Genomic DNA, 27,648 nt, shown 5'->3' on the forward strand with positions numbered 1-27,648 from the left:
TGCATGTCTGTGTCTATGGCCTTCAATTCAATTTCCAAAGATTTACTTAAATGCGTCCCCTTTCTTTAGAAAATCACGTTAAACATTCAGTACCACTACTCCTATTACCTTTATTTTATATTTTGTTTTTAGTTGTTGTTTTTTTTTTTGTAGAAAAATGCGATGCAAATTAGCCTTTTTATAATTGTTCTTTGTTTTGCTTTGTTGACTTGCTTTTATTTATATAATATTATATTTTGTGTGGTATTCGCATATATTTTTTTGTATTTTTTTTTTTTTTTTTTTTTTTTTTTGTAATTTAAATATTGACAGTCACAGGCTTAGGTGAAGCATTCTTTAAAATATACTATGTGGTACGTGTTTTTTCATGTACATATGTATGTATGTGTTTGTTTGGTTGTGTGCATTACAGTATATGTATGTATATAGTTAGCTACAATCTAGGTTGAACTAATTTAGATTTTTTTCAATGTAAAATCATCTCTTTGTACAAACTGAACTCTAAATGTTCTAAATGAAACAGAACATTAAACTAATGTCAGGAGTATTGACCGTTGTTGGTAGGTATTTATGACGGTTTTTCAAAGCAATCCCGTCTCAACATTGTGTGCAGTCCCCAGCGTGTTCGGGTCAAAGTTCAATTTCAGTTCCCCGGCCAGCACAATTTCCGAGATACAGCCTACAAAGCCATTTGAATATTTCCGACGTGTAAAATAAAGTGCATCGGGCATGCCACCTGGGATTAAATTTTTGTAATATGATAGGAAATGCTGGCGAACTCACACACATTATTCTGTGCATTAAAATAAACAATAATGTTTAGTTATTTCATTCCGCTTACCAACATAGAGTCCCGTGTCCGTGTTCAATTGTTTTAATTTGCCGGGCGAGTACTGAGTTATTGTTTTTCTGCCGTCTACTTCCAAATAACCTTCTTGAGTGTGCCTGTTGAAGAAAATTTAAATAAAGAACAGAATAAAAATCAAATGGATGCAAATACCATAAATAAACATTTTTTAGCATTTATATTCGAATGAATACCTATTTTTGTAGGCATCCCATAGAACGGAATTTTGAAATCGTTTATAAAATAAATCTTATAAGCTAATTGCTATTACACTTATAGCATCGAGGTCTTAATCTTAGTTGTGCAAGAACATTTGGTTGGAATTGGCTTATAATAGGTTCACATATAATTAGATTATTTACATTTTCGCAGGTCATCTGCCATATGTGAGCGAGTGGATAGTTTTTTGGGGATTAATTGCTAATCACTGCATATGTGAACGTACTTTTAGTTCTAACATGACCTTAATCACAATTGGCTTCGAATCCGTGCCTAACCGAATGGAGGGCAACCGAATAATACTGAGTGCGCAAGTACTAATGGCACAATTGGTGCTGATAATGGTACAAGAACTAAGGCCAGTGCAATGTTTGGAAAACTAATAGAGTAAAATTGTTCTTAAAGAACAAATTACATATTTTTAAAAATATCCGTGTCTAGGATATGGTTTTTTGTTTTTTTTTTTTTTGATGGCTTCAATACATTCTTAATGGTTTTCTTTCATCGCCAAATATAATTTCGAAGGTAACAATACCAGGAAGCACGAGAACAGTGGATGCATCGATTTTTTCGTATATCACCACTCTAATCTCAGTTTTTGTCGACTTCTGTCGTAAGCGAACCCTTATTGCGTCAGTAGGTATATCAGCAAATTCGCTGTAAGCCGAATAACGGCTTAATGTTTGACACATTCTTGCATTTTGTACATCGTGGCGAAACCCGGTATTTCATCAGCCTTGAGCGGGGTGTGATGGTGCATTATCGTACCAATTTTTTGATATTAGGGACATTTACTACTTGCATGGACAACTAGATGCGAAACTCTCCTTTTTTATGTGGGATCGCGTTCATGTGAATTAACGAATTGTCTCGATTTACATACATTCTTATGTATGTCTACTTAAATAATTCAGATGCAGACTGGGTATTTATTTTTGTATATATGAATACATTAGTTTGAGGAAAGTATCTTCCTTTGATCCATTCAGTTGAGAGTTACAGGGTGTTAATAAGGGAAGTCAACAAATAGAAGCTAATTAGTGCTATTTTGGTTGCGTCGATTCCGTTCAGGCATTTTTTGATGTTAAAGAAGACGTCGATAATGTCGATAAAATCGTGAAAATAATCATAGTTGAGCTACAGATCTACCATAAAATTGTTTTAAGCCATTTGCGCGAAACTGCTACGCAAGGATAATGGATTTCATTTTCCCCAAACTAATATATTAATTTTATTTTTATGTGGTTTTAACTTATTCTGTTTCTTTTCTTACACATTTTTTTTGTTATCCTCTTTTTATGTTATATTCGAAAATCACAAATATTTCTCAATAATTTGTCTTTAGTCTCTATTATTTTTGTGTTTCAATGTGTGAAAATCTTATTTAAATTGTAATTTTTGAGTTTTTTGCTTTTTTATGTATATTTCCTGATTGTGCTTATTTTTATTGTATATACATATATATATATACATATGTATCATATGTGGATATGAGTGATAAAGGCCTACTGGTACCGCTTGCATATCTCAATGGTGAAGTAGAAATTTGCAAATTTTGTTCGAAAAATACCCAACTAATAATTCTTCCGGCGTGGCATCACTGATGAAATTTATAAAAAATGCGCATTTTAAAGTTTCGCATCTAGTTGCATCGGTCATTGCAAGGTGTATCTAAAGAATGTGGTGTGATTATAGAAGTTCCTCTTCTTCCATCAGCCTTTATTTTAGAAATGTCAGTAAAACGGAAAGGAATGACGGAAAGTGGTTGTTTGTTGGTGAATACGCGACAAACAAATTTTACCTATTTGCCATTCATTTCATTCTTCTATTCTCTTTCCGTTGACAATTCTAATTTGAAAAATGTTGTTGTTGCTCTAATGTTCTCCTTGAATAGATTCGCCTCGGCTCGTTGCTTGTTTATGGAATAAATAATCATGATCAAATGCTTTGGAAACAGCTGATAAAATAACTATGTATAACCCTGGACTATCATTTTGAATTCGAACATTTCCGAAATGATGGTGCCATTAGTTGCTTTTATTTACAAAAAGTTCCCCAACTGAGAGGAAGATTTCTTTGTTGCAAAGCTATTGCAAACTTCAACTAAACGCAAATTAGGAGATATTTTTGTTAAACTGGAACCTTATGTTTAGTTAAACATATTCCACATTTTAAGAACAGTTTTATATGATAGTCGATAATCGATTAGATACATTTTGCATTGCTTGTAGCTTACCTGATTGCCCGAACCCGATGCCAAAGGCCATCGCTAACTCGGCTCGTATTGTATCTAATGTCCACGTCTCCGGAGCCCAAATCGTAGCGAAAATGTAAATAACTACAATTGAACAACGTTTATATATAAATATGATTTTACAATATACACACATACGCAAGCTTTTATACGCTGCAGTAAATTGTACAGTTTCACAACCAGCTCAGAACTGAACCATTTTGGGGTTAGTCTGTGGTTGATATATGTATGTCAAGCAGTGACAATTGCTTTACTTTATATAATTTTTCTACTTGCCCTTAGGTTTGACTACATAATTGGTTTGTGAAACTGTGCCAATTTGTATAGCTTTTTCAAATTCAAAAAGGTAAATGAAAATGATTTGACTTAAGAAAGGCATTCCAGTGTAAGCAAAGGATAATATATTCGAAATTTGAGCGTGTGCGTAGGTGTGAATGTACAATATATTTGAGATTTTTAAGTATAAAAATATATTTTGATTTAAGAAAGGAAACATATTTTCAAATATTTCATTTTTTCTACAATAATTATGTACATATATTTCCTATTTTGTCGTGCTACTATCAATTGCTTGCTTGAAAAAATATGTTTTTGAATAAAAACAAAAAATTGTACATCTGTATTAAGATTCATGCATAATATAATGTATATGCGAGTCAAGACCCTTTCTCGAGGGGTGGTTATAATGCAGAATGCACAATACCGTTACATACCCATTTTCAATCCCCAAAGACAAAAAGTCGGAGCTATCTTCGGTGGTACCTTGTCGACCTGTCCATAGTATCACCCCATTCTGGGAATGAGTCTTGATGCGTAAGTTGAAATCTACATTGTAACTAATGATCTGGCTCATGGTCTCGGCATCGTTGTAGTGGAAATAGCTGTCTTCTCCGGCAAAACATGCACCGAAATTCTTTCGCACTCCAGCAAACTGGCTTTGATGATCTGCCGGCAACTGCAACTTTTTCAGCAGACTCCAATCTGTTTGAGTATCGGGCGTGGTTGACGGTTTGATTGGTTCGACTACTGTGACCTGTTTAGCGATCATTTGCACCGGTTCCATGAGATCGTCATTAGTTTCTCCAAAATCTAAACCAAATTCTTCCGAATTGCTTAAGTTCTGTCCATCACTTATTTTATAATTTGGGGTAAATTTCATTACGTCTTCTTGGCTGCTATCCTCTTTTTCGTAATCGTACTCATTCACGACAAGGTTCAATTCTTTTTTATTAGCAAGATCTTCCGGACCATTTGCAAGTATACGTCGCATATCTTGAACCAGTTCTTTACGGTGATAATCTTCAGAGCTGCCTTTTGCGTCAAACAGTGCTTCATCCATAAAGAATGGTTCAGATTTCGTTTCTTCATTCATTGCATCGTGAGCGTGCCTACGATCGCTTCCATATTCATTATGTTTCCAATCGGAGTGCATGCTCCTTATATTTTTCTTAGAAAAATCTTGCACGATATTATCATTATTGCTGCTATCATTTTCGTTCTCGCTATTTTGCACATTTTCATGATCCGGGGCTTGGTTTACACCAATTTCCACTTCAACATTATCGTCGAATGTCAAGATGTCAACTTCCGGGTTCGTCTGGAAGCTTTCATAGTGCGTTGGCAGTCTACTCAGCTTAAAATTAAATCGGTCTTTATGGTAGTGCTCTTTCTGGTCTCGATCATTTGAATTGTCTCGATGCTTAACCAGCAAGTCCGTCTCCTTATCTTGCTTCAGCTTTTGGCCCGAACTTTTTTGTTTATAGTAGGGGATTTTAGAGCTATGTTTCCTGCCAAGTGGTTGCTCATGGTCGTCATATTGACTGTCTAAACGATGAGCATCGCGGTATATAATATCGTCTTCTTTGTCGACAACATCATCTTCCACGCTGAGAGGCTGTCGGGCCTGAATTTGTTTACTGTCGTGACCATATTGGGCTTGTTTTTTAGATATTGTGCGCACTGCTAAGGTGTTACTTACAGTCTGGGGCGACGTAGGTAGTTTTGAAATTTTAGAATGCACTTTAGCTAAGTAGAGTTTTGAGCGACCGCTTGGCTTTGTCTTTTTGGGCAATGAATGATGTTTCCCGCTTCCAATTGTGTCTTTATCTTTTTTCTTAGCTCTATTTATTTGTGACTTCTCCATTGCCACCTCGGGTGCCCTATTGCACTGGCTGTGAAAAGCGTTGCAACGACATTCATAACTCTCCATTTGCGGTATGCACTCGGCAAGAGGACCACAAGGCCTTGCAACACACGCATGTGGACAATTTCCAATATTGGTCCCACCCAAAGCTTCCGATATAATAGACAAGGAATGGCCATTGATGTCAATCTATGTAACCAAGATCAAAAGCAAATACAATAAACTTAAGTAATGTATTTGAGCTTTCAATAGCTTTTACCTTCTGAATGCAACCAACAAAAAACGGTTTGGACTTTAGATCCAATGGTAATTTATCTACGTGGCTCACGCCTCCTAAAAATATGTTTTCAGGCAAAGATAGATGCCAGAAGCCATTTGATGAGATTGTCATCACTTCCGGAAACGTATCGATCTGGCACAATGGGATAAATGCAAATTTGGCGCAATATAATATAAAAATTTATGTTTAAGCAACTTAAATTATTAAATACCTTAAGCACCGCTAATCGAGCTGTACGAGATACTTTCACAGTGTGCCATTGTCCAATCGTCAAAGGAAACTCGCTCCTGTTGGAGATAAATTTGATTTATTACTTATATAAACAACAAATAATATGTATGGGACCAACATTCATTCGCTCCCCAGTTCGATGCCCAATGGAGACATAATGTACAAATATAATTCGTATAATGAGAGGAAAACGTCCATATGCATTTCTGTCATGAACAACCGCTCAAAAAAACCACTTGTCGGTCGAAGAGTGTATACAACTTTAGACCCCAGCATTCAAAGTGCCCACTACAAATTGGTCATTTGCATTTAGAGTAAGCTTTTTCTCCAATTTGGGTGGGCGTCTTGTATTATGGCCCAAACGGAGGGCCTACAATTTTATGCTGCATGCATATGGCAGATGGCTTTATACATAACAACTTTTTCTTGACAGAAATACACTAACAAGAGTTCAATTGAGTAGCGAGCAGGGATTGTTTTTAGAAATAAAATTATTTATATTTAATGTTTACAATAGGAATCGAACTCAGGAACCACCAAACATACACAATTTCTTACTCATGAATTATAGTTTAAGATGCAAAGAGTGCTGGATCTCCAAATTTTCAACACACATAATTCTAATTAAATTTTAACAAATTAGGAACAAGGAAAGATTGAAAACAGTCATTCCAGCATTATAATTCTGGAACAATATGATGAGCACAACAGGAGAAAGTATTTTATAACTTTTTCGTTTTTTTTGAAGTGAAAACTTCTTTAGAATCGTTGGGAGTGATTTGAGAAAAAGTGAAACGAAAAAGCGACACCAAAAAGAAGAAGAAAAAAGATATATGTATATATATCATGATGGAAAGAATAATGAGATGGCGCCGATCGCGGTCCCGTTACTTTTCTCTCAGCGAATTTGACAACGAGTTACGTGATTTTAGCTCCAGTATTGCCAGATTACCATTTTCGTAACTTGATTTAGCATTTTTTTTTTTGTTATTTAGTCTGAGAGTTTTAGTTCTTTCTTCATGACATTTTTCTAGCCTGTTCTAATTAAAAGTAATGTTTATAATTTTGTAAAATAAACATTTTTTTTAAATTAGTTCAATAATTCACTTAGTTTTATTTAGCTTTACTTTTTTTAACATCTGGTGGCATTGCCCGCGATTGCAGGTGTTGTTGGTGTTCTTCTGCTTTCGGCAGTCAAATCTCTCTCTCGCTACTGCAGTATTGCCTACCTTTGGATATATAAACGCACTAAAATTCCCATTCAAGGAAAATAACACAACAAATTTTTATTGAATCATTTAAAGAATTGTGCATGCGTGACAAATTGTCTTTAGAATGTGCGTTTTTTTTTTAATAAATGTGTTATGCTTATGTACAATTTAATTTATAAGTTATTTTTGTCGAGCGAGACTTTTTTGTTAAGGGAACGACTTATTTGCTATATTTGAGGTTATGTAACTAGATAAGGTACTCTTTTTGTAAAAATGTCAGTATAGTTTCTTTAGTATTTTCTGGTATTTTGTTGCTTATTTTTATAATCAATACGCCTCTTGATGCCCTATGCCCCACTAAGGATTGATGGCAGAAAGAAACGATTACAGCTCTATGGTTTTAATTCGCATTCAGTAAATTCAAACGCCTTTTAAAATGTGTAAGAAGTTTTCAATCTTACGAAGAGTTGAGAGAGGGACATTTAATATTCTTCCATAACCTTAAAAGGATATAAAAATTAAATTCAGCACTAAAATCTTCTCAGAGTGGCCTTTTTTAACCTTCTTTTGTATAATAATACAGTTTTTTTTTTAACCTAAAGTTTCGGTAGCTTTAAATTAAAAAAAAAAGAAACAAACACGAAACTTCAAAATTTTCGCATTTTCGGTATAAAAAAGCACTAAATTTATTGCGAAGAGCAAATGGTTGGCAATACTGCACAACTCAGCAAACGTGACGTCACGTTCGTCTCATTCTCTCTCAGTTTGTTTTACGGAAGGTTTCACTTCTATCGCGTCTAACCGTTAAACTGGTATTTTTTTTTTAAGTTCAATTCAAATGGCAAGCAGAAAGTCCCGTCCCTGGACAGAGAGGGACGAGCAGGCACTCATAACCAAATGGGGAGAACGCGCAAATGATTTGCGTAGGGCAAAAAGGAATGCCCACATACATTCTGTCAAGCGCGCGTTACACATATGTATGTCTAAATTTTTTTTTTGCGGGAATGCTGGTACAGTGGATAAAAATATCGAACAAATAATTTGCCTTAAACTTTGTGTTTTCAACGGAATTTCGTGTGTCGAATCGTTGAAAATGTTGCAGAAAGCCTATGGCCTTGCAGAGGACCGAGAAGTCGTGGAAGGTTTGCCCCGAACTGGTCTCCCATCAACGTCTTCAACGGATGAAAACGTGGACAAAGTCAAGGAAATGGTGCTGGAAAACCATCATTTAAGTTTGAGGAAGGTAGCTCGTGACCTTAGCGTGTCTCACGAATCAATTCACAATGTTTTACACCATCGTTCCAAGAAAGTTATATTATATTTCATTCAAAAAATTCATCGGAAGAAGGTGGCTGAAGACATGCTTGAATTCGGAACCAACTTTTATCCTGCGCATCATAACAGGCTGAATGGCGCTATCCCAAAAAATCACGTCAAAGTCGGTCAAAGGTGAAAGTCATGATACTCGTAAATAAAGAATATTATTTGGAATTTATGCGACGTTTGAGAGAGAATGTGCCTAGGAAACGGCCCAATTTGTGGAATGAAAACTCGTGGATCTTGCACCATGATAACGCACCGTCTCACAAGGCTCCACTTGTGAACACTCGACAGCAACACTTGAGCAAAAACTCGACAAATATCATCGAACAACAACCGTATTCACCGGATTCAGCGCCTGTGACTTTTTCCATTTCCCAAAACTTAAATTACCACTCCGCGGACGCCGCTTTGAGTCGATAGAGGAGAATTCACTGAAGGAGCTGAAGAAAATCTCTTCAAACGCCTTTAAAAGATGCTTTGATGACTGGACTAATCGTTGGCATATGTGTATTGCTTCGAATGGAGCCTATTTTGAATTGAAATTGAAGACAAAATAAATTTTTATAATTAAACAATTATTTTGCGTTTTATTGAACATTCCCGGTACTTTTTTGGCGGAATGTATACAATGATATTGATGTCGAAATGTCAGGCAAAAAAATAAAAACTTGACGAAGAAATACCGGTGCATCTTTTAACTAAGTCTTTCCATATTACCCATTAACTAACTTGCTGATTTTTACAGAGGCGTGAAAGACAAAATGGGTCCATCAGGCGGAAAACCCTCTACTTATGGATGCAATGCAAGTTTGCACTAACACCTTCGAAATGTCGTTAATTGTTTGGACATTGTGGAGCAATTTGAAAAATTGCAATTTAAAATTTTTTGAAATAAATATTAAACAAATCAGCGGTTCACTAAACCGCGTAGCAAACGTCTGTCACACTACAATTTTAATCAGAATTAACTGCGCCGGTAATCCCGATTAACGCTGCCAACTGTCTAGGCTATTAGGGACCCGATTGCGAATATACACATGGTAGAAAAAGTCTGCGTTCACCCACTGTTATAAAGTATTAAAATAATTTAACGTGTTTATCTTAAAACTCTCAGTTATTCCTTTTCACTTATTTCAAAGAAAATTATTCGTAGAGGGTATGAACACAATTTTTTGGAGTTTGAACTGCGTCGTGTTCAGATAACGGGATTGTAGTACAGTTACTTAAATAGGCTGAGCAGAAAAAGTGTGCGTTCATTTCGAATAGTGACGATTATTTGCATGGCAATTACGTTAAATTGAATTTTAAATCATTCATGTAGTTGACGCGGTTAAGAACAAATCTAAAGAGGGAAAAATTGATATTAGAAATACATTTTTTGTTACTATGGACCAAAGGCGAAAAGAAATAGATATTGGTGAAAGGAAAATCATTGTAAGTTTGTGGCAAAATAGTAAGAGCTACCGGGAAATCGCGAAAATTGTTGGGAGGCAATACTCCTCGGTCCAAAGAGTGATAAACAACTTCAAGCAAACGAATTGTTTGGAGTCTAAGCCTCGTTCTGGGCGTCCAAAAAAACTGACGGAAAGAGAAGAACGCAACATAACTATTCTTGTGAATTCTAATCCACGACTAACAGCAAGCCAAATTTCAAAAGACATAGAAGTAAGATACCAAAAGAAAGCACATCCAGATACAGTAAGAAAAATTCTAAAAAGAATCGGATTTCACGGCAGAGTGGCCCGAAAAAACCCCTTCATATCGCGAGTAAATCGACGTAAGCGGATGGCTTTCGCCAAGGAATACGTAAACAATAGAAATGGAATAGTGTGATTTTTTCAGATGAGAGCAAGTTTTGCATTTTCGGGATAAAATGTCGTAAAATTATTTGGAGGAAAAACGGAACGGCACTTGGAAAGCAAAATCTGGTACCTACGGTAAAGCATGGGGGAGGAGGTGGCATGATATGGGGGTGTATGGCTAGTTCGGGCGTTGGAAATATACAGTTTATTGAGTCGATAATGAACAGACATGATTATCTCGATATTTTAAAAACGAGTTTGAGAGAAAGTGCAATCAAACTGGGACTCGGTGAAATATTTGTTTTCCAACAGGACAACGACCCGAAACACACAGCAGAGATTGTTAGGTTGTGGTTGTTGTATAATGTTCCAAAACAACTTCGCACACCCCCACAATCACCTGACCTTAACCCCATTGAGCTCTTATGGGGCGTTCTATATTAGAAAAAAAAATACGAGAGCGTACAATAACTAGCAAGGAAATGCTTAAGAACGCGCTTAAAGAGGAATGGGAAGCCATAAGTCCAGAAATAACAGCCAAACTAGTTAGATCAATGAAAAGACGCCTTCTAGAAGTCATAAAAAGGCGTGGATATCCAACTAGCTATTAATTTTAAAACATTTCTATGATCTTAAGCCTTTTATTTTATTATTATTAAACTTTTTCCGTTTAGTTTGAATGGCCTTTTTAATTTTATGTGATCTCATTTTAAATTTGATTTTGTTATTGGTAGCGAAATATGTGTGATAGTTACGTTTAAGTGAACTAAATAAAACTCATTAAAAAAAATTTCTGAAATATTTATTGTTTTGAACTTTTTCTAATCCAAAGAATATTTGCATAGGTGAACGCAGACTTTTTCTACTATGTGTATATGTACATAAATGCGGTATGCATAAAATATACAACATCAACATTTATATTCACCTAATCTTCATTTCGCATATCCTTAATGTTTGAGACGTTCTTATTTATGGTAACAGAAGAATATTTAATTTTGCCTACACCTTTAATTAGTTATTTTGCAACTCATTCAGCTTTACTCACTCTGGACCAGGTACAACTTCTTGCATCAAAGACCAGTTCATGAACAAGATAATTTTCTGATTTCATTGCTGGATTATTGCTTCATACACTTGTATGAAGGCACATGTAGTAAAAAAAACATACCTTACTATAGCGGGACCACTGCCTAGATCAAAGATAAACTCAACGAAACCTCCACTTAACGATAAAGCGATAAAATCACCATGCTTCTGGGATCCTGAGTAGAGAATCAAACTATCGGGATGTTCAGCCTTCAGTATTACCTATAACATAGAACGGAAGGCAACACAAATTATTTTATTTACATATTTGCATAATACATAATACTGATTATTCACCTTCAACTCCAACCAAATAAGTGCACTATCGCCGAGGGGCGCATAGTGAAGGTAAGATGAGCCGTTAAAAGCTGGCACCTACATGTATAGAAGTTGAGTTAATATCAAGAGGTTTATAACTATTCCTTAACATACCTGGAGATCCATACGTATTTCACAAATATCACCCACAAATCCTATGGGACATAGACAAACGGCACCCTGATCGGAGGGCAAACATTTGCCGCCATGCTGACAGGGGTATTTGAAGCATTTGTCAGTTGCACAGTCCTCTGTAAAATAAATTAGTAAAATATTAGGCATTTACTTTCTGGAATTTTATATAAAAAAATTGGATTGTACTTACGTATGTCAAAACCTTTCGTAACATCTCCCAAGGGATGCTCCTCAAATTTATACTCATGTTCATTTGCCACGAATCGTCTTATGCAGCCAATAAATCCACCGACGACTGGTAAACGCTTTGCCAATCCAGTGATATTGCCAGTGCCACCCAGGAAAACAGGTTCACGGAAAGTGATTCGAGAAAAGAGGCCCTGCGTGAAATATATTCAATTTCATAACGGAGTGTGTAATATACATATGTATGTACATATGTAAGTGCATAGGAATATCAGAAGATATTTTAAGGGCCCCAAATCTGGACTTTGTCTGTAATTTCGTCACACACGGCAAAGTTCTTTTGTATTTGTTTTTTTTTATATAAAAGTTAAAAAAATTTTGCAGTCCAGAAGGTACATGGTGTACACATCTAGTCACTTAAGTAAGTATACACCTCCGCTATTGATTCTTTGAAATAACACAAATTATAATGAAAGGAACATAAAACTCAACTTCATTACAGAATATTTACAAAATTTGAAAAAAATAACAAAATTATAGTATCACAAAAGTAAGTATCTCACTTAGGCCAAGTAGGTACATCATGGTACCACTGCGTAACATGGGAACCTGAGTTTTTATTCATCATGGAACCATTTATATGCTCTTATGAAGCGTGGAATAGGTTTTATCCCAACACCGGATAGTTCCGTAAGAGAGTCAAAAGAGTATTTTACTAACAGAGTGACTACTTAGAAGAGTGACTACTTAGCGCAATGACACAAGCCACGAGCTTCGCAATATTCTCTTTTGAGAGGTTGACCAATTTTCCTGATCTTTATCTATTTACATGACTTATTGGCTTCCTGGAGAATTATAGGTTGTCAAAAAAATCTTGCGGTATTTCCGCAAGCTTGTCTTTGCAAGCGCGTAGTTCTAGTTGAATTCGTCGCATCGGTTCACGCTAGAGCTTTTTGGAAAGCTCTTTTCACGTGCTAACACGTGTTTGATTAATTGTTGTTTGTTTTTAGTCGTTCGTGAGTTATAGCGTCGCAAACATGGATCAAAATAAAGAGAAAATACGGCATATTTTACAGTACTACTACGATAAAGGCAAAAATGCATCTCATGCTGCCAATAAAATTTGTGCAGTTTATGGACCCGATACAGTTTCCATTTCCAGCGCACAACGATGGTTTCAACGTTTTCGTTCTGGTGCAGAGGTGATCGAAGATGCGCCACGGTCCGGAAGGCCTGTCGTCGAAAATTGTAATAAAATCGCTGAATTGATCGAAAGAGACCGGCATAGTAGCAGCCGTAGCATCGGCCAAGAGCTGGGCATGAGTCATCAAACCGTTATAAGCCATTTGAAGAAGCTTGGATTCAAAAAGAAGCTCGATGTATGGGTGCCACACGACTTAACGCAAAAAAACATTTTTGGATGCATGCGAATCGCTTCTGAATCGCAACAAAAAAGTGGGTCACTTACGACAACGTGAAGCGCAAACGGTCGTGGTCGAAAAGCGGTGAAGCTGCCCAGACGGTGGCCAAGCCTGGATTGACGGCCAGGAAGGTTCTTCTGTGTGTTTGGTGGGATTGGCAGGGAATCATCCACTATGAGCTGCTCCCCTAGGGCCAAACGCTCAATTCGGACCTGTACTGCCAACAACTGGACCGCTTGAATGCAGCACTCATGCAGAAGAGGCCATCTTTGATCAACAGAGGTAGAATTGTCTTCCATCAGGACAATGCCAGGCCACACACATCTTTGGTGACGCGCCAGAAGCTCCGGGAGCTCGGATGGGAGGTTCTTTTGCATCCACCGTATAGTCCGGATCTCGCAGCAAGCGATTACCACCTATTTCTGTCCATGGCGAACGAACTTGGTAGTCGGAAGTTGTCCACAAGAGAGTCCTGTGAAAATTGGCTCTCCGAGTTTTTTGACAATAGGGAAGCGAGCTTCTATAAGAAAGGCATTATGAAGTTGGCATCTCGTTGGGAACTCGTCATCGAACAAAACGGCGCATATTTGACTTAAATCCCATTATTATAACCAATTTTATGAACAATCCATTTTCACCAAGCACGGCGGCAGCTTGGGGCTGCAAGTCGTGTTGGCACTTTTGTATTTAGTGTTTTATTTTATTGTTATATTTTATATAGAATTAAAAAATATTACTATTGAATTTTTTGGATATCCCACTTTTCTTAATTATTACTTACTGTTACTTACTTTCGTTAAAGATTTAGGAATTTTCTTGGTATATTGCACGTTTTAAGAATTACCGATTTTTGGATTCTGTGATGAATATTAGGGTATATTTCTAATTTTTTTTTGTTTAATGTTATGTTTATTTCTTATGTAAGTTCATTATATATATATATATATATAAATGGCGCGTACACCCTTTTTGGGTGTTTGGCCAAGCTCCTCCTGCTATTTTTGGTGAGCGTCTTGATGTTGTTCCACAAATGGAGGGACCTACAGTTCCAAGCCGACTCCGAACGGCAGATATTTTTTATGAGGAGCTTTTTCATGGCAGAAATACACTCGGAGGTTTGCCATTGCCTGCCGAGGGGCGACCGCTATTAGAAAAATGTTTTTCTTAATTTTGGTGTTTCACCGAGATTCGAACCTACGTTCTCTCTCTGAATTGGGAATGGCAGTCACGCACCAACCCATTCGGCTACGGCGGCCGCCAAGTACTTCTCTATTTTTTCTGTATATTTCCTATGTATGTTTGTATCACTTGGGGTGCTAATTTCAATGAAGAAGGATTATTTGGTTTTGTTAATAAGTGTTATATCTGGTATATTGTTAATTATGGTTTTATAGGTATGTATGTATGTACTATGTATTGCTAAGTCCCGGTGTAGTATGTATATTTCATATTCTATTATACACGCAAGTGTATTTATAAAACAGTACCTCGTTTTTCAACAGTTGTAGTTTGTTTGCTATTTCTTGGTGTAGATTTTTTGCGACTATATTATGTCTTTCTGTACAGGACATCCTGTGATTATGTGGCCTATCGCTTCTGCGTGTATTTGGCATCTGCGGCATTTATCATCTGAGACGTTGGGATCTTTCAAAATGTATTGTTGATAATTTTTTGTGAGGATAACTTGAACCTGAATGGCGTTCGCAAATCCTTCAGTTTCAGGCTAAAGTTCTCCTTTTTGTAGCCAGGTGTAGCTGTTCTTCTGGTCAATATTTTGGTCCCGCATTATGTGTAAATGTCTGCCGTGTAGCTCTTTCTGTGCCCAAATGGCTTTTTTCGTCTTTTGTTGTAATATACATGTTATTATATGGTGTGTGTCGTGAAGATTTAGTGGCGAAAAGTTTCTGTTTTATTCTATCCGTGTAGAAATTGATTTCTCCATGGTCTTTGAGTTTGCCACTCTCTTCTTGAGGAGATGTTAGTCTTGAAGAGCCTAACAAAGGTGGGTTTAGGGGAAGAATATTCGATTTCTTGGCTATAACTACTCATGGTATGTAATATAGAAGCGATACTATTAAGTCTAAGCGTTGAAACGGCGACCACGTGTCTATGATAACCAACATAAAACAATACTCGGCAGATAGCTTTGGTACTAGATTACTTTCCAATCTCATTTTCCACTTCAAATTTCAACTTATGAGCACTTTTCATGGGATTTGGTACGATTACGCTACTTTCCCTGCCTCTAATGACCCGTGGGCATCTGGAGCGCGTCTTCTTAGAGTTTTTTCCGCTCTTTCTACCATTTTTGGAATTGTATTGTAGAATAACTTTTATCTACTAAACGACCGATTTCGCGTAATGATTTATTCTTTTTATGGTATTTTATTATCAATTTTTTTAAATCATCAGAAAGCTCCTTTCCTAACAGGTTTGCTCTTTAACTAAGGTGAAAAAGAAAATTGTGAAGGGAACTTTGGCTGCCACGTAACTTGGGGATTCGGCAGCCGAACGGTGAACGATCATTTCGCACATATTCACACACCCGTCCAATCAGTCGTTGTTCAGACAGCAACGAAGTGTCATTGGTTGAACTTTTTCGTATATCACCACCAAAATCTCAGTTTTTTTGTAAACACACCCCAAGTGACGTCAGGCCACCAGCTGATTCGGTTCGAATAACCGTCTGCTAAATAGCACGGCTGTAAAAGTCTTTTCACCATGACACTTTGAATTTTTTGTTGAAATTGCTTGGATTTTTTTTTCTAAACCAAAACGAAAAAATCAAGTTATGTTCATCAAAAAAGCGTCAACTGATACTAACTTCTGTGGCATCAATTTCGCTCGCATCAAAGAACAAGCGAGGCGTGCCTAACGGGATCTAAAATTTACAGCTAAATTTGTGTACATGTGAAGGCACAAATGGAAATTGCTTTTAGTTCCTTTTATAGGTGCAATTGTACAGTATTTCTAAAAAACTGTATAAGAGTCCATAATAATAAAAACAAAGAAATTTTGAAAGCGTACGCTATGTGTAAAAATTTGTGATTACATACATATTGGATCTTTTCCAAAGACAGAGCTTGGAGTATACTTACTTAAGTGACTACTTGTATGTAGTTTTATCGCATCAAAGTGAATGATTCGCTTGAAATGCTTATTAAATATGATTGGTAAATTCTACTCACATTCGAGCGACCTTGTACTTTGGTTCCGTGGTTCAGCACCAACCAGGCATCCCACCGGTGACGGTAGATTATCACGGAGTTCCACTCATTCAGCAATATTGTTTCCCGAGATCGTACGCTACCAACTCCAGAGCCGCAGTCGAACCTATTTGAAAATAATTATATATACATATAAGTATGCACCGTACATCAGTGATCTTGTGATAAACTGAATTTACCAAAACTCTACAAAACCCTTGTTCAAAAGAAGCGCCATAAAATCTCCAGTCAGATCATCTCTCTCTCCGCTCAACAAAAGAATACCATCAAAAGACTCTGGTCTGAATTCAACTCGTATCTGACAAAGAAAAAATGTATGACATTAACTGATATCTAGTAAAAAAAAACAAATAGAATTGAAAGAATGCTAGAGAAATCCATTGACTTCAATCTGCACTGACCACGAAAATCCATACTTAATTTATACTAAACACGCAAAAGTTCAAAATACTATTTAATGCTTCTATATTACCTGTACGTGTTTATATGCACCTCTGAGTGCCGGAAACGCTAACCATGAATGCTTTGAAAATTTAGGAGTTCGAATTTTGATTTCTAAAAAAAGACAAGAATTCGATGAGCACAAATAAGTTCTATATATGAATTTCATTATCTGCTGACCCTCCAAACAACTGTCGCCACTTTTGCCAAAGGGGCATAAACAACTATTAGAGTCATCAACGCGTTCGCACACTCCTTCAGCTCCACAATCCAAGTCACAAATGTGTCCACTGAGAAATTCATGGAGGTGAGTGAAACTCATTTCATAAATGTTTCATTTAATCTTACGTTTTAACACTAAAGCTGTCCCCTCTCGATATGTTTAACGTATCTGTTATTACCTTAAATGGTCCACTTTCTTGCACACCGTAAGTAGTATACCCTGCTGAATACTGTGTATTCTTGCTATGATTATCTTTATTCGTTATTGACATTTGTTTTGACAGATCGACAGCGTTCGCCGCATACTGATCCTGATATGTATTTTCACTTGACTTTACCCGATTGGCTTTATTCCCAAAGACACCTTCAAATATTGGCATGCCCATGTTTATGTCGTTAGGGTAGAAGTTCGTCATCTCATTTTGACTATTCATTGATTCTGTAGACGCCGAAATACTTTTTATGTTTTGAGACGCCGATTTTATTTTACTTCCATTAGACACAATTATATTTTTAGTAGGTTTAATTTCAGATTTTAAATGAATTTTTATTGATTTTTTATTAGGCGGCACTGCTAAAGAGTCGTCAGTTGTGGCAGTTACTATAACACGCTGAGAGCTGATCACGTCCCGTGGAGTTGTCTGCTCTACCAATTTAGGTTTTAACTCAGGTACATCTTGGCTAGTATTAGTTAACTCTTGATCGTCCCCATTACTGAAATAGACGTCTTCAGATGATATGTAATAATCGTTTGAATTGACCCTCGTTCGCTCTTCGTTGCGTCTCGGATCATCATCAAAAAAGTTGTATCGGTCATCAGCTTCAACATCCTCCAAAGAGGAGGATGCTGAAGAGATTGAAGCTGAGGCTGCCACCAATTGCTCATCACCTGCCACTGATGACGAAGGTGCATAGCTGAGAAATATTTCGCCATCACGATCGCTGCCGTTAGCTAATTTAGCACTAAACGATGCACCCTTTTGGTAAAGTACATCCTCGTCAGATTTGGAGTGCCCATCAGTGTTGGCTGTGGAGTTTATTACTAATAAAAACCCAAATTATAAAAACAAAGTTGTTAATTCAAGTAAATGTTAATGTACAATAATATTTAAGCACGTGAATACGCACACATATGTGCACGTATGTACATATATTTCTTCAAGTATAATATTCCTATGCCAAATATTCGGTCAGTGTCATAAAAGGACCACTTCTTAATGCATTTATTCCCTATTTCCCGGTTATTTCACAGTTGATATCAAAAGGAATGAAGGACCCGAGAAGATCCAGTTATCACTATCTTAACTCTCTTCTTCTTGATTAACACAAAGCGCACAAATCAATTCTTTCTCAATCAACGGAAAGAAAGAGAAGGCTCTTGCTCTATTACTACCAGGAGGTACCGTATCGCATGCTTTCATAGCTGGAGCGTTTGTACTTATTAGAACGATATAACTCAGCCAGCGGAGCCGCGGCACTATGTTTATGTTTCATTGTTCCATCGTCTGCGATATTTGCAGCCGCCAACGTGCAAAGATCCTAAAATTTTCCGTAGAATTTTTCTCTCGAATATTTCGAGGGATGCCTCATCCGATGATGCCATTATAAAATATAAAATAAGGAACCAGCGTTGACATCGATAATAATACTAGACTCAAAATGCAACGAGGAATCGCTCTTGCAAATACGTGCTACTTTGGACTAAGTACTCAAACGAGTAGTAAAGTCGTCTCTCGACGAACAAAAATCTCGAAGTTGGCGCGTACAGCCTTTTTTGGGTGTTTAGCCAAGCTCCTCCTCCTACTTCTGGTGTACATCTTGATGTTGTTCCACAAATGAAGGATCCTACAGTTTCAAGCCAACTCCGAATAGCAGATATTTTTTTTATATAGGAGCTTTTTCATGGCAGAAATACACTCCGAGGTTTGCCACTGCCTGTCGAGCGGCGACCGCTATTAGAAAAAACTGTTCCTTCCTTTTGGTCTTTCACCGAGATTCGAACGTTCTCTCTGAATTCAGAATGGTACTCACGCACCAAATTATCCGACTACGGCGGCCGCTACTACTTTCCTTACTCTCTACTTTCCATACTACTTTAAAATTAGTCTCTTACTATCTTAAAATTACAACTGTCAGCCGATATGCGAATGCGCCGTTCACCGCCAGGCCCAACTATGACTATCCTAATACTATTGAAAAAGGGATACTTTGAGTCGACAATTAAGACAATAAATGACTTCTCATCGGTAGATTAGGACAAGGTAGATGCCAATTTTGTGGTAGATCCCAGAAGTTTAGAGAGGGGTGCAGAATTTCCACATGACAAATTGGCCGATTACGCTACTTATTCAATGAAAAACGCTACTTACCTTGGCAGCTGTAGCCATTTTTATTCAGCTCATATCCTTCTATGCAATCGCACTCGTACATCCCGTCGTGGATTTCATAGCACAACTGTTCGCAGGGACTCGTGTGACCGCAATGACCTGAATGCAGAAAATTTAAAAAATAAATTACACATTTTTTTAAGAAAAATTTACTAATTATATATCAAGAGAGATTGACGAACAACAAAGATGTTTGTTCCTTCAATGGGACATCGAGACCTTCGCATATGAAACATAAAATTTTAGAAAAGGTTTCTACCCTAAAATAACTTCTCATAAAAACCATTTGCTATTCGGAAGCGACATATAACTTTAGATTTCTTTATTTAAAGTAAAATCTCACAAATTGGAAGATATACTATATTCATTGGATACCTATATATGTATAGGTATAGAGGATAAAAAGTAGCCAAACATAGTGGTACATTAAACAAAATATTCTGTGATAAGAGAACAAGAGTTATTTTTTAAATACCTATTATCAAAATATTTCTACACAGTATGAGCCAGTCATGCTTCCAAATCCGTGTGGAAGTACTTCAGTATTCAGTTTTTTATCTATGAGTACACTTGTAAGTAACTATGTTTATAAGAATTAGCTTGTATACTTTTGGACACCAAAATTTGTGGTTTGCAGCTTATACTAAATATCTGCGGAACCCAACTGGGTATTTACTGAACACCGCAAATCAAAGGCTTCTGGGAGAAAATCAACCCTCGTGTGAGAATGATAAAGCTCATTTTATAAATTTGTAAGTAAATGTTTCTTTCGTAGCATAGAAAAAAACCAGACTATCGTAGATTAAATATCATTACACCTGCACACACATACATGCATATGTTTACCTTGAAAAGCGGCTTCCATTGTAATTTCTGCTTCGGTGCTTCTGGCAGTTGCCAAAATAGTTACCAATATTAGCCCGTGCATCAGCATCTTATTGTTCTTAGCCTTTCTCATTTTCTCACTGCTGCTTCTGCTTTTTCGGCTGCGATAAGAAACATTATTATGCTTTATGAGATACTTGTGAATATATGAATTATTACTTTTTTCAAATCTTTTCCACTGCTAAATCTACCTTCAATGAAAATTAATCCGATAACTGTAATGCCTGCAATTACACTTCAATGCTTTTAGTGAGGAATAGCTTTCCAGTGGTATTTCATACCTGTAACATTTTCGCAATTTATTGAAAATAATTTGTTAATCCCATTGCTAAATCATTGTTGAGACAGAACATTTCTCGCCTTTTTCATCTGCAAATAAAGGAAAATTAGGTTATTTTTAAGAACTTTTTCATTGGCATAGGGCTTAAATTCGAATATATCTTCACGAGAGGAAGATACAAAAGTAAATATTTGTGATTAGCGAAATTCATAAAAATCATGTTTATCGTCCGATTAAATTCGTACTCGGGACATGAATTTTCGTACCTAAATAATAATATTTTTGCGGAGAATACACCCAATAAGTGGAGTTGGAGTCCAGATATTAGCATAAATATTTACGCTCCGAATTTTAGCCATTATCGCCGCGATAAAAATTTTAGTATTAGGTGCTTAATACAAATAAGATTGTCAGAAATTTAACGGAAAACATTTCTTCAATAGAAAACTTTACTTTCATGGCCCTTTATATATGGCTTATATAAAGAAATTTGATGGGATAGCTCCCAAGCTAACAGTGTCTGCGGATGAAATTGCCTTAGTAACATCATGGCAAATACTCTCAGATCGGTTCAGCAATGGGCAGATCAAGCAGAACTGAGCCTAAGGGCGTTTACAGGAGAGTATGAGATCGCACAGTGGACGTCCACAGTACTAAACGGCGCTACACTTACTCCCAAACAACACCCAAAGTACCTTGGGATAGTACTAGACAGCTCCCGTGAAACCGAAAGTGGAGGGAAGGGTGTAAAAGGCCAATGACGCCTTCTAAGCATGTAAAAGGATGCTTGAGGGAACCTGTGATTTATCCCCCTCTTTGATGCATAGGTTTTACACAGCAGTGATCAGTCCAATATTTCTCTATAGTACTTTGGTGTGGTGGACCGCGACTAGAAAATCTTCATACATTGCGCCTATAACAAAGGTACCGCGACTAGCTGTTTTATGCATTACAGGAGCGCTAAGAACGACTCAATATATACTACATGGCTCAGATTTTTGAAGGGAAAGAAGGTTCAAGATCACTATCGAAAAAGAAGGCCGTCCTAAGGGCTTTAGCTCCAAACGTAATACATTAATACATTTAACTTTTATACGCATGGTTGTAAAATAACTAGTGGAGTAGACGCTGGGATATACTGTCCAGAGTTGGACCTAAAGAAGTCGTATAAGCTTTCCGATTACTGCAGTCTATTCCAGACTGAGGTTTTCGTAGTTGGAAAGGCAGCAGACCTAGCTTGTGATACTACTGGGACCAACACCAAAGTTACCTTTTACATAGATAGCCATTAAAGCAATTACATCGTTTAGTATAAGCTCCAAGACAGTTCTTGAGATCAGGGAGGCAGTAGAAAGGATGGTAGCGAATTGTAAGCTGCACTTTTTATTGGGTTTTAGACCATAAGAGCTTTGAGGGGAATAAGATAGATAAGATATCTTCGAATCTTGTTAAAGAAATACCAAAGTAAATACAAAATTATTTAACGAACTAGACGAAAATTTGATCATTCAGGACAAGGTGGGCAAGTCTGTCCACTTGGAGGAATGCAAAGATCATGGGTAAAGGAGACGATAACATATATTATACTAAATTCATACTATCACAAACACGAAGAGATTGTAGAATTATGATAGGCGTGCTCACGGAACATAGCCCAGTAGTAGCGCATGCTTATAAGGTCCGAGTCTCAGACAGCGAGGAATGCAGGAAATCTAGGAAGCACAGTTCAAGGGAAACTGTAGGGTATCTCCTTTGCGGATGTCCTGCCACCTACATACCACCTACTCTCGAGTGGGAAATCCATAATTTTTTTACAAAAAATTTAGTGCATCATAAGAGGCTAGAATAAAATACTTTGTCCTAATGGCAGAGCATGTCGGGTATTTGCTACTCGTATATTTATGTTTGTAACAATACCAACTTCAGTCCTTGATGGCGCACTGGTAGCCACTAGGTTCCGTTTTCGAATTACTCTGGGAATACCTTGGCGTATTTATCTACTTGTATTTATTCGCTGCAGAATGCCAATTTGCATTCCAAGCCTGTAGGCATCAAATCAGAGGAAATTATTTCCGTCATCACCTTTTTCAAAGTTACTTTTTTTATTGTTAACACAGCAGAACTCAATTTATAGTTCTTATGTCACTTATTTTTGTATGTGTATGTGCATATACGCGTCTAGAATGTATGTGTATATTAATTTGAACACACACAAGTACTTCTCAATGTGAATGAATATAGGTATATAAAAATATATAATTGACCTTACACCTGTTTTTGAATACTTGGCGGTGTGGTATTTGCGGTATGCGTCTTGGTGTTTTCCAAAAATGGAGAGGCCTATAGTTTTGTATGCCCCCTCCAAACCGCAGATGGTTTTTGTGAGGAGCTTTTTCGTGGCAGAGGCAAACTTGGAGGTTTGCCATTATCTGCGACGGTTATTAGAAAAAACTTCCCATTCGATTACGGCTGTCATTGTCGGTATAAAAACTTTTAAAAGTCTTATCAGCGCTTTGATCGAAGTCCATCAATATGTTGCATAGTTATCCCCACATTTGTGTGTATATATAAGTATATGTATGCACGTAAATTCAATACACGAATTTGGATTAGTTATAGTTCGCTTTTTTACGAAACGCACATAAGTTCTGTATTACAGGGCATAACAATTCAATAAAGCCTTGGCAACGGACTCTTCCACAACAATGTGAACTGATAGCACCACCCCACCCGAAAACAGAGGTAAAAATGGAAAATATTTCTACGTGAGAAAGAAATTTCCACTGCTGAAAACTGCGGATATACATAAAAATCAAATTTATTTATTTTAAATTATAAAAAAACTGCTAGGAATATGATCGTATTAATATTTTAAGCCTTAATTTTTGAACAAAAAAAGTTTCATCACCTAGGCACCTTGAATTTACCTTTACGGAGGGATAATGAAGGCATTCTCGCAAAATATATTTTTCTCCTGGTAAGCAAGTTTTGAGGACAATGGCCAAGATCCAGCCAGAAATTTCAAATCTGCACACTTATACAGAACAATAAATTGCTCGTCCCAATGTTGTTGTCTTTAATGTTTGTTACTTTGACAACGAATTCGTCTATCGATATGCATTGCAACGTTGGCCTCTTTCTTTTGAAATGAGCGCATTAAAACCGAAACCCTTTATCACACACCTGATTAATTCTTCTTTGCTTACAACTGTAGAATGCAGGCCTCAGATCCACCACCTTTCCATCACTGCGAATTTGCACGCATGTTGCACACTAATTTCAAATGCTATGAGCTCGTATTGTACATATAACGGTGTAGTTATGTGTGTATTTAAATGAGGTAAGCGAACATTTTATTCTTTGCCAAAACTTTCTTTACCTGAACTTTTTCTTTGCCCTCTTTGATATTAATTTTATTACTTTGTGCTGACGTTGTGTGCCTTAAATTAATTTGCATTTCCACTAATATCGATTTCTTTGGTTTTTTTCTAACTTCGATTCAACTGCGGCTGGCCGTGCACTTACACCACAACTCCAATTTGTTGAATTTTACTCTTTTAAATTTTGTTTTCGCTGCTACCTTGCTTTTGTTTTTTCATGTGTATTTTGTTTTTTGTTTTTTTTTTTATTCTTTTCTAGTAATACTGTAATTGTCAGTTTCACTCGGTTCAGTCAACAACCCCGTGGACGAGTAATTAAGCACTAATTTATTCCTCGGTTAGTTTGTTGTCTAGAGCTTAGATGTGTGACTTAGGCCGCGTATTAATTGAGTGAATTAAGGCCCCATTCATATTCTGATTTACTAACCTCGGCGGTGACGGCGCGCTTGGGAAAACAAAAGGGTATACGGTTGCAGGCCATATATGTACATATGTATGTTTAGTTATGTAAATACACATATGTATGAAATTCATATATACCTTCGCATGGTTGTGGCGCAAATTCAGTCGCATTTGCTGTAATAGCCACAATCGTCCATCGTTTTTGTTTTAGGGGATTTTCAGCATAAGCTACCTGACCGAGCCATTAACTGCAAAAATGTCAATGATAAATGAATGAACTAAAAAGGTTTCAGTTAAGTATAATGATAACTTCTTCAAAGTGTAGGTTCTTAAAGATTGGTTTTTGAAAAAATTGCGCATTTTTGGAATATTAATTTCCAAAAAAAGGCATAAAGTCGATCGAAAATTGTTGATAAAAAAATGTAGCTATGTAACATAAAGATATAACAATGCAAACAAACAAACCTGCATCGGGCAATGATTCCTTTCAATCGCTACGTTCAGTATTCGAGCATTTACAAAATTTTTCCGTGCACAAAACTTTGCCTTCGGGCGGGCCCAAGTTTGTTGCACGCGCTGTGGGCATGAAACACCAAATGATAGAAAATAGCGATAAACAATGGCGAGCTTCCGAGTATTTCAGTCATGAAAAAGCTTCTCATAAAAGTCATCTGCCCCACAAAGGCGGCATCAAAACGCATGCCATAAATTGAAGAAGCAGCTCGACCAAACACCCCACGAAGGATGTGCGCGCCAATTACATGTGTCTGTGTCATTTGTTAAAATGTTCGTAACCATGCATGAATTTACTTTGAATTGTATGCCATGCCAATGTTTGTGCCGTACTGCTTTACGACCTGCACAGTTATATACAATTCTGGACCCGATCGACTGAGGAAATATATTCATGCATACATATTTTCTTAATCTTCGACCATTGCGTGCAATGCTTGGCGTTACATATTTTTTAGGTGTGCTCTCATCCCTAATACAATTTAATCGATCGGCGTACGCGACGCTCGTAAATTAAAAGAAAGATAAAAGCGCTAACAGTGTTTTGATATAAAAGAGTCAAGCATTTTGCTTTTTGAATAAAACGTTCAGCCCCCTCCTTCTTGTTGACTTACCAGCTGCCCACCGTGTCGTATACTTCACTATACGTATCTTTGTTTGCCTCGACTTATTTTTTATGGTTCATTGTGAATTTATGAATTAAAGAATTACATATTCGTGCACTAAGAGTACCCGTATCGCTTTATCGCAATATATCATAGAAGTACCAAAGACATGTCACTAATGAACTTTTTCTTCGGCTCCCATTCGCACGTTCTCATGCTTATTTCACTGAACAAAAACCAATACTAAGTTACACAAAAACAAATAATCCACCACTAGCCCGAGCTGTGGCTGAAGCAATATTTTTCCAAACAAAAACAATAATAACAAACAAAAGCATATAGCACAAACAGAGGCTATGTATGAATAGGGCGAAGGATACTCGAGGTGACGCATCGCCCTTTTGTGGCTACGCAAGCAACTAGAGCTGGTTCCTGAAGTTTGGCGTTCAACAATTTTCCTTAATATAATATCAACGTCCTTCACTGCATTGGCGGCTTTCATACCTTCATTCTTTAGTGTATTAGATGTATGCACGTATGAGTGAAATATCTGCACGAATGCACGTACTTACATATGCACATACATATGTACATACCCTCCCTCAAGATTACTTACTTATTAGCGTGTATAATTTGAAGTCCTTTAAATGCGCTACAACAGACTACGTTTTCATGGCATTCAACACACACACTTACTCACGAATTTCGTATATTTTTTCTCGAAACTTATGACTTTTATGCGGCAGTTTTTCTGAATCTGAATCGTGCACTAAAATTTATGAAAAATTTGCCTGCATGCAATTCCTCATATATACACATACTTGTGCAAATGTACATTTTGAAGCTCCCCACTTTTAGATACTTATACTAATTTTGCATCAAGTCTTTCATGTTCTATTTGTTGGTCTTTTGCAATTTAAACCCGCACGCTATGTGATTAATAATACTAAATCACTGCTTCTTCATTTACCTCATACTTTCAAGGATTACTCGGGCATTTGTAGTTTTTTATCAACACCGACAAGATGGGACCGTTTTTGCAAAGTGAAAATATATGTATATTCGTGTATTTGTTTTATTTGGTGGTATCCTATATAGTCATTCCTTGTGTTGCGAAACAGCGGACTGGCGACCGTTACGTTTACTCTAATTGACGGGAGGCTATCGAATCTAAACCGATTGAACAAGCAAACGCTGAGATAGCTGAATTCTCATTTACCTTTTTACCGTTTGCATTACACCATGTTCGCTGCTCCCTTAACTGGACGACTCACGTAACTACTCACTTTCGCTGCGAGAGAGAAAATCCTTTTTTTCAAAACAGAATTTCCATCAGGGCTGCCACTGGATTTTTTTTCGGTTTCTTCTCAATCACACAATAATTATTATTATTATTTATAGGGGATATATACAAGTCTGGGTTATACTTAATTAGCACACTCGCTACTAGGGCCACACAATAATATAACTGGATAACGACTTTATCATGTATAACATATTCATTCATAATCATCGAATATTCAAATTATAAAAAGGGGCGTAAAGGAACTGCGTTTATCTTTTTTGCTAATCTTCTGAAACCTTTGGTTGAGTATCAATTTTAAAAGTAACAACTCTGGCTTTGGTTAAGTTGTGCTTTTCATTTCCGTGCCGTAAACGCAGGTGTATGTTATTGTTGTGTCTATCAGATGCTCACATTTACAGTTCGCAAAGCAACCTGTTTAGGCTCAAAACTTTTTTGCTTATAAAGTTACACACCTTTGATCGAAGAATCTAGTTTCTTTACACATTGAAAATGGTTTTACGTATGTGCAATACAAATGAAATATACATACATGCATATGTAT

General features: G+C 36.8%; 1 protein-coding gene across 5 annotated transcripts; it reads right to left on the reverse strand.

Moving 5' to 3' along the window:
- Positions 1–252: 252 nt before the first annotated feature.
- LOC128866455 (uncharacterized) lies at positions 253–26,957 on the reverse strand. Of its 5 annotated transcripts, none has more exons than XM_054107217.1 (20): positions 26,772–26,957; positions 20,903–20,990; positions 20,781–20,845; positions 20,583–20,722; positions 19,719–19,835; positions 17,476–18,391; positions 17,308–17,417; positions 17,159–17,241; positions 16,866–16,984; positions 16,648–16,792; positions 12,043–12,232; positions 11,832–11,968; positions 11,697–11,774; positions 11,482–11,621; positions 5,955–6,030; positions 5,723–5,875; positions 4,034–5,652; positions 3,303–3,404; positions 842–945; positions 253–736 (listed from the first exon to the last, which is right to left on the reverse strand). In XM_054107217.1, exons 4-20 carry the CDS (start codon positions 20,692–20,694, stop codon positions 582–584), a joined length of 4,356 nt encoding a protein of 1,451 aa, XP_053963192.1. In that variant the 5' UTR covers positions 20,695–20,722; positions 20,781–20,845; positions 20,903–20,990; positions 26,772–26,957; the 3' UTR covers positions 253–581. The 5 variants fall into 5 exon arrangements, with proteins under 5 accessions (XP_053963192.1, XP_053963194.1, XP_053963195.1 ...); XM_054107219.1 differs by lacking the exon at positions 26,772–26,957 and adding an exon at positions 24,427–24,881; XM_054107220.1 differs by lacking the exon at positions 26,772–26,957 and adding an exon at positions 24,281–24,881 and having other exon boundaries at positions 20,813–20,845.
- Positions 26,958–27,648: the final 691 nt, after the last annotated feature.

Source organism: Anastrepha ludens, chromosome 6 (assembly GCF_028408465.1).
Source record: "Anastrepha ludens isolate Willacy chromosome 6, idAnaLude1.1, whole genome shotgun sequence".
Lineage (NCBI taxonomy): Eukaryota > Metazoa > Arthropoda > Insecta > Diptera > Tephritidae > Anastrepha > Anastrepha ludens.